Genomic DNA, 8,519 nt, shown 5'->3' with positions numbered 1-8,519 from the left:
TGTAACTATTTAAACTTTTTATTAATGAGATTTATTGAAAATATAAATATATATTTTTTAAAATAAAATTGATAATTGGATAGGATGTGCACCGAATCAAGCGATACAAAATTCATATTATGTTAAATTTAAAATGAACGGCTCAATTTATTTATAATAATTTTTCTGAATATCCTTCACTTTGATTTTATTTATAAAAAAAAAAATTATCATAATTTGATTTCAATTTTTGTACATTGCCTTTGTGAGATACTATTTTATTGGATATAAATATATATATTAAAATAAATTGTAATTTCAGTGAATCTCTGTCGGATTTGGTGAAATTGAAGCCAGAGAATCAAAATATAGTCAAATTTGGGTACTAATAATATATAAATATATTGAGTTGGTAGGTTAAGTTTGTGAGTGCCAGCCCACTTTGGTCTGGTTTCATGGTAACAGCAGATGCTCTGTTCTTGTTTATCAAATCTATATACTATCTTATAAAGTAGAACCGAAAAACACTGTACAATGAACAGTGCTTTCGGCTCTTTCCTATTTTACCCCTTCGTTTCACTTTGAATAACAATTTAACTCTTTTTCATTATATAACACTTTCTCATTAAAATGAGGTGGACGGCTGGATTTTGAAAATGAGAGACTTTGTGGATGTGTGCCTCCCTTCTTGGAGAAGTAGTGACTCAGCCATGTACTTCTTTGACACTTGGTTGATATAAATTGGAATTGCTTACAAGTGTTATAAAGCTTAAGCATGGACGATTTTCATCTATATCTTCTTCAATTATTTCCCAACTTTGCCCCTACATAATAACATTATAAAAGGAGTTGTCATTGAATAATTCAAATTCACAGTGCTTTTGCGAAAGTTAATAGTTTAATTAATTAGATTATTTATTGTTTTGCCTTCATTAGACATTTTGATCAAGCCAGCTCTCAACTCAAGTTAAGTATACTTTCATTTTAATATTTTATTTTCTTCTCAAAATACTTTGCAGAGTGAATAAAAGTTTCTTTTAGAATCAAATTCTTAATTTTTTTTTGTACAAATCATTTATTTTTTCAGTTTTTTGGTACAAGCCGGTAAGAAGATTAACCCAATTTTGACCAGTTCTTTATATTTAACAAAGTTCTTATTAACAATTGAGGGAATAAGAAATGAAATTTACTTAATTGTCGCCAAAAAGAAATCTAACATGATCTGGTGCTTTTAAACTGAATTTATATCCATGTTTTGGAAATGGACGCTCTGTGGCTGCGTATACGCCCTTGAACGACCTTGGAGCTGTACTTATAGTTACAGATCTAACTGGATAAATTAATCACTGGATTGTGAACATCGTCTTTGAATCAAACTTCGTTTTCCTCGGCTTCCTTTAAAACGATTTGCAGATCTGTCCCAACATACCGTATGTGCAGCGGATCGTTCATCGTTTCAGTTGGCACCGAATGAAAACTAACCCTGAAAATGGGTTTCAACCCTACAACTAAAATTGTAGATAAAAGTACATATTAATCCTTCTACTATTGTTGAAAGCAATTTTAACCATTAAAGATATTCTTTTGATTATTAATTTCTTAAATATAACAAAATTAACTACGTAAACCTTTTGGATAATATTGTTCAAAATTATTAGTATTAATTATATTTAGTCATTTGTTTTTTATAATATAAAATTTATTTATAATGGAATCTATACATATATTACAAACATCAAAATAAAAAAAAATTAAATTAGTGAAACATAAACCATTAATATTATGAACTAAATTAAAATTATAAATAGAATAATTAATAAAATGCTACCTAATTTTTCTTCACCTTTCAATTTTACTATTGTATTCAAATAAAAAAAATCATCATCATTAATCTACACTCTTTCACTTAATTAGAGTAGTCAATTATTTTTTAATTTTAGATTAATGGTCTGATACCTGATTTAAGGAATAATTAAAAATAATTAAATTATATGTAATTAAAAGAAAAAGTAGAACCGCACATCGTTCGATTACGTAAAATTTCACACACCCCACTTAAATAAATTTTAGTGGGCATCATCATATTATTATTATTGAGTTTGGTATTTATTTTGAAACTTTGTTTTCCTTGTGACATTTCATAAGCTATCGCGTTGACGGACCCTGGAATGTTCTTTCTGCATTTATTTTTATTAAGACTTGCATTGTTTTTTATGTACTAATATGAATTTTATTGTTCAGTTTGTGAGCCGCGCGCGAGGGAGAAGAATCTGTATGAGTTCCTTACTGTAGCACTGGAAAAATTAATTGCAACGTTGTCCTCTCATATTTAGAAATGAAAGAACGAGATGATGCAAAATAAGAGAGTTTTCTCTTTTTACTGTTTTTATGCTGAAATGAGTTGTGTCTGATTTTCCAGTACTAGATTTCAGACTTCAAATTTATAATTTATTTATTTTGAACGATCGAATGGTGTTAGATATCTGTATGTTTTGATCTAATGGTTGCATGAATTTAGTACAATCAACGGCTCGATTCACCGGTCAATCCTTGATCGGCTGTAATCTCCTCCTTTTCTTTTGAAATGTGCTGCAACTTCACCGTTCCTTCCCGCATGGCATGGCATATGAACATATTTAAGCATGTTCCCTTTTCAGCTCCAACATTTAGACTGATGTGCTCCATTGAAATCTTTAATAGCAAATTTGAATGAATTTAAAAATTACTCTTAAATTAAATATCATATTAATTTATTAAAGTATGTTATTAATTGAATATGGCACAGTATTATATCCGAAATGCAATTAAATTGCATATGATCTTTTATAACATAATAATATCAGTGTGCTTTTATATATTCAATTATTGCAATATTAATCGTTACTTCTTTCGTCCAGATAGAAAAAATGGGCAACTTTTTTATTTTATATAAAAATAAAATATTATAATTAGTATTAATTAAGGATAAAATTATCTGAATATTCTCAAAATTTTATTATTTGAGGATTAGATATAATGGCTTTATAATAATTTATTTTTAAAAATAAAAAAGGACAATGTAGAAATGTTTTAATAAATTAATCATAAGTATTGTATATTTTGATTTTTTTTTGAAAATATAATATTTCATATTATTTATAGTTATTTTTACTACAAGAGTGAATTAATATTTCTGTTTGTATATTTTTACATATGCCGCTAAACTTTATTTGTAATGGTATATTAATTTTGTCCCCGTGCATATTATTAAGACTATAGAGTATTAAATATATATATATATATATATATATATATATATATATATATCATTTGATTAGTTACTTATTATTAAGGGTATTATTAAATATTTATAAATTTTATATCAGTTAATTCAGTTGTTGTGCTTCAATTTTGAATAGGGACTGCCCGAAGCAACGCGAGGGTTCCGTACTAGTTTATATATAAAACAGCTTAATCTATAAAATTAAAATATCTTTTTGCAGCTCTATTTCACATTTTAAATTCTTTTTATTTATTTATATATTTTTCCAGTTTCATGTACACCATGAATTAGGTGATTTAGTGAAATAGAGCATTTAATGTTTTATGATAAGTATTTAATTTGTCATTTATAGGTAATTTGTAGGTAATTTGTTTAAATTATCCATTTTAAAGATAGAAAAAGTACCCATTTTACAAGAATTAAGAAAGTAGTTATTTATAGGTAATTTGTGATAATTTGTCTAAATTACCCTTTATACTTTATTAGTTATGTACATTTCTCAAAACCACTCTACTAATTATAGCACTTACAACTCATTTGTTTATCTTTTCAAAATATGCATTTAATGTTTTATGATAAGCATGTAGGGGTATTTTGATAATTTTTGACTTAACTAACTCTACTTTTTCTATTTTTATGGAACAAAAAAAGGTGGTACTTTTTCTATCTTTATGGGATGGAGGGAGTAATAAACATTATTAAAATTGACAATAGAAAAATACACTCAAATTTATAATTTTAAAAATTTGGATCATTAATGAAAATAAGTCGATGATTCAAAGGTTTTTGCCAAACTTTAATAGGTGACATCATTGCTATTGGGATTTAGTAGCTAAAAAGTTAGTCGTAAAATCTTTTAAAATTTTGACATAACTAAAAATAGAGTCAATCAATAGTTCTTTAATTAGTTCAGTAATTACCAAATAAAATTCAGACACTTTGAAGTTTGACCAAAGTGTGTTAAGATTTATTAAGTCACAACGTTAAACGACACCGTTTTAGCTGTTTTTTTTATCATTGACACCACTCGTAACTTCACACGAAAAAACAGCCAGCAAAAACCCAACGCGTCCGAGTCAAATCGCTCCCTCCCCAACAACTCGTCGTCTTCCCCATCTCCAAATCCAGATCCGACGTCGTTTTTCTCGTAAGTCTCCTCTGTTCTCTACATTGCACATCATCTCCACCATTTTCAATTTTTCCAATTTTAATTTGATCGCTTTAAATTTGATTATTATCAGCTAATTTGTGCATTTTTCATACTGTTTAGGTTAAATCAAATTAAAAAATTAAAAACAATGAGCTTCGTGTTCCGAGGAACAACACGAGGTGATTTAGAAAATGGGTTCCAAGGTTTTATCCCTGAGCGTCGAGCTATGGTAATTTTATTTTACTCCTTATAAGTTAATTAAATTTAATTTTCTTGAAATTTTACTGAATTTTTTTTAATTGTAATATCAGCGTGTTCATGCAGCAACTCGGCCTGTTAATTCCAATTCTCTTGTATTTCTAGTTACAGGTAATTTGTTAATCAAATAACTATGAATCCCTCCACATATACCATAATTTAATGTTTGAAAATCCTATTTAATGGCCCGTCACTTTCAATTCCGTTAACAATTAAGGGCTGTTAATTCCGTTAATGAACGTATAAATGATTTAGTACTCGCTTCCAAACGGTTTAGTATTTACTTTTAATTCCGTTAATGATTTGGTATAAAAAATTAACAGAAAGACACTTTGAAGATTTTGAAGTAAGAAGTATTAAACTGTTAATTATGATATATGGGGGCTCTAGAGTAATTTGCTCTAGTTTATTTCATTACCTTTTGCTTATTTCAATTAAAGATTGTTAAATTTTGTGGTTTGATTTTTTTTTTTTTACTGATTGATCATGTTTATTATGGCAGTTCTTTTGTTGTTTATGATTCTTAACTCACAGCAAATGTCACCTAATTTCCTGGTAAAAAGAATAAATAAATTCGAGTTGTGATTGTGTTTTGATTTTAGTGTTTTTGGTTAGTGATTTTGTGTGTGTTTATGTTAGCTATGGTTAGTGCTTGGTGTCTTTCTGATGGCTACGACATTGAGAATGTATGCGACGTGTCAACAACTTCAAGCTCAAGCTCAGGCTCATGCTGCTATGGCTAGCGGTCTTCTTGGTCATACTGAGTTGCGTTTGCATATGCCCCCATCTATTGCTTTAGCTACTAGAGGTCGTTTACAAGGGCTTAGACTTCAACTTGCACTCCTTGACCGTGAATTTGATGACTTAGGTATGGTTTATTGCGGGGTTAACTGTTTGTTGAAGTTGAGTGATAGTGATATGCGTGATTATTGGTTAATTGCTAGACATTTGTTCTTACAGATTATGAGACTTTGAGAGCGTTGGATTCTGATAATGTTCCCACCACTGCGTCAATGAGTGAGGAAGAGATAAATGCTCTTCCGGTTCATAATTATAAGGTCCCTGCTCCTAAAATGTAAGTTATTGAGTTTGATTTGAGTGCTGTATTAACAAATGTTTTCCTTGTCTGCAACATTAGAAATGTAGACTAAAGTTTTGAGCTGAGGTCAATGACCTTGACAAACTGTATTCCGAGTTATAATGTGATGGGCGATGCATGTCTGAATAGGAAAATCCGGAGTTTTCCCTTTATATTTAAACAGACATATTGCTTATTTAATTTTGTCTTAAAAGTAACATAATAATAGACACACGTTAGTTGTTTCATCATTCACGTTTCTTATTGAAAATCGTTGAGTATGTGGTATTGATAACTTGACACCATGCCTTTTCTTTGGACAGTGGTGGTTCTTCAATGCAGCAGGCCTCATCATCTGTCTCAAATGAGGTATGTAGTGTACTTCCATTACATTTTGTTTCTATTTATATGATAAGTCTGATCTTCATCTCGCAGTAAAGGTTATGTTATTCATAGTGAGACCTAAGAAACGCACGCTTGTTAACTTTTATTCTTGGACTATTGGCGTGCACTAGTTAACCAGATGAATCTTTGTCCTAAAGCTTCTTGCTATAATTGATTATTTTATCAACAGAAATTATAAAATTATTATTACTGTTTTCGACTGTGAGCTTGTCAGGCAGTCGAGCTTCTGTAGATTTATATCTATGCTAAATCTGCATAAATAATATTTTCCTTGATACTTGCTTTGCCTTTTCTAGGTATCACTAAAATCTTAAAAACAAAGAGAAATTTATATAATGGATGGTTAAAGTAAAGTAGTAGAATTGTCAGTATTTGTAGATAATATTGCATTAGTCATTGAGTATGAAATACCCAATTGGAATATATATATGCCGGTATGTGGTAACTGGTTATGGTAGATTCAGTCAGTTAGCATGGTGCAGTGAAATCCTGAGTTAATGACAGCACATCTCCTAAAATATGTGAGCATATATACGCTTCTAGCTCATTCCAGATGAGACATTCATATCGGATTACTATATCAGAATTATATCTACGAAAAAAATAGTGATCACTGAATTGACGTACTTGTTGCATAGTTATTGCGTAGACAACATTCTCTACAAACATTTTTTTCTAGCTTGAGTTTGATTCGACATTATTTCTCCTCAGCCAAAAAAACAAGATACTTCGAATGCAGTGGGAACCATGAAGGCTTCAGAAGATGAGCTGACTTGCAGTGTGTGCTTGGAGCAAGTTAATGTGGGAGAAGTAATCCGTACCTTGCCATGCTTGCATCAGGTTTATACATTCCCTTATTTGTTTTAGTTTTCTTCTCACATTTAGCATATCAACTAGAAATAGAGTATTAATAATTTTATCATATAGTCCACTCCATCACATTTGATTGAACACACGAAATAGCATTAGTCTTTGAATATATAAAGGATGTGGCTCTTACTACTAAAGATTTTAAGGAACCTGGGAAATAAATATTAGCTATATGTATGCTTAACTTACCTAGCTTTATTCTACCTTTGGCAAAGAAATTTCTTGTCATCGTGGTTAGGCTTGTGACCGTGTAAGCAAACGGTTAGTTGAACTGAATTAATCGATTTAACCAATCTATTTTGGGTAAATTCAGTTAAAGATATTGTTTAGTTCCAAACTAGTTTGGTTGGTTTCGTTAATATAAAATTATTAATTCAGCCGGTTCAGTTAAAGAGATAAAATAATTTGGTTAACTTGATTTTGGTCAAATTTGTCGGTTTTTGACCTAAGTGACTGTTTAATCACCTCTAATCATTGCTGTTTAACATACTTGGTTGTATTTTCCCTTGGCATAGAAGTTTTTTGCCTTCATGATTGCTATATACACATGATAAAATTTCTTCCAGTCTTGTTAAGATATAAAATCTCGGATTTGGAGTAGAAAATCCCGAATTTATAAATCAAATTAAGTCGCCTAATTTTGAATTTTGAAAGTTGATGTTGGGACATCATATAATCTCAAATGAGTCGCGAGTTTTATTAATTTAGTGGTTGTGATCTCATCCGAGCACCTTCTGATTTTGCAGTTCCATGCTAATTGCATTGACCCCTGGCTGCTGCAACAAGGAACATGCCCTGTTTGCAAATTCAGGGCAGCGACGGGGTTGCACGAAAACGGACAAGACGACACGGATGCTTCTTACATGGTTTAACTGGATGCTATCGCCTATGCATCTACAGATCACATAAAGTACCTGTTTTTCCTATTTTTCTTTTGGCTGCAAGCCAATTAATCAAAGGTTGAAGATGTAATTTATAACTTAATATTTATAATATTCGGCCTTGAAGAAATTGCAGGTTTCTGCATGATCAAAACATCATTCACACTTTTCACTTTTCAGTATAGGTCTTGGAGAGGAAAACTAAAATATAACATCAATACAAGTTATGTAACAGAAAATTTTACCTATTATCAAATCTATCTAACATATTTCTGTGTCTCTAATTTTGTATAAAAAAATATAACACTTTGTAGCTTTAATTTACTCAAATTCTAGGAATAAAATATAATTTTTGTCTAACTTTGATAACAATGAAAATATATAATCTTTATCCATAAGCATTTATATGTAGCATACGGTTAATAATTATTATACACTTAAATTTTTGACTAATATAACCAATGTCATAATATAATTTTATCCACTTTAAAATTTTAGTAAAAGAATACAAATGATTAAAAATTTATTAAAGAATATACAGCCTTAACTCCAGCTCGATTCCACCCAATCCCTAAACTTGCAAATTTAGCATAAATGAACCCTTAAAGTAGAAAAATACATTAGAATCCTTCAGCC

General features: G+C 29.9%; 1 protein-coding gene across 1 annotated transcript; it reads left to right on the top strand.

The window, feature by feature from the left end:
• The first annotated feature begins 4,255 nt into the window (after positions 1-4,255).
• On the top strand, positions 4,256-8,162 carry LOC126662271 (E3 ubiquitin-protein ligase SDIR1). The gene is made up of 9 exons (XM_050356195.2): positions 4,256-4,388; positions 4,512-4,620; positions 4,703-4,760; positions 5,152-5,204; positions 5,289-5,517; positions 5,610-5,724; positions 6,051-6,096; positions 6,844-6,972; positions 7,749-8,162. Exons 2-9 carry the CDS (start codon positions 4,540-4,542, stop codon positions 7,872-7,874), a joined length of 837 nt encoding a protein of 278 aa, XP_050212152.1. The 5' UTR covers positions 4,256-4,388; positions 4,512-4,539; the 3' UTR covers positions 7,875-8,162.
• Positions 8,163-8,519: the final 357 nt, after the last annotated feature.

The sequence above is a fragment of the Mercurialis annua genome, linkage group LG8 (assembly GCF_937616625.2).
Source record: "Mercurialis annua linkage group LG8, ddMerAnnu1.2, whole genome shotgun sequence".
NCBI lineage: Eukaryota > Viridiplantae > Streptophyta > Magnoliopsida > Malpighiales > Euphorbiaceae > Mercurialis > Mercurialis annua.
The sequence above is the reverse complement of the archived record's forward strand: the minus strand, read 5'-3'. Positions and strand labels throughout refer to the sequence as shown.

What these genes read in the sequence shown, in the direction of transcription:
- LOC126662271 (XM_050356195.2), top strand. Translation starts at nt 4,540, where the DNA reads ATGAGCTTCGTGTTCCGAGGAACAACACGAGGTGATTTAGAAAATGGG. An exon ending in TCTTGTATTTCTAGTTACAG is followed by an intron (nt 4,761 to 5,151) that starts GTAATTTGTTAA and finishes TTATTATGGCAG; the next exon opens with TTCTTTTGTTGTTTATGATT. An exon ending in AAGGTCCCTGCTCCTAAAAT is followed by an intron (nt 5,725 to 6,050) that starts GTAAGTTATTGA and finishes TTCTTTGGACAG; the next exon opens with TGGTGGTTCTTCAATGCAGC.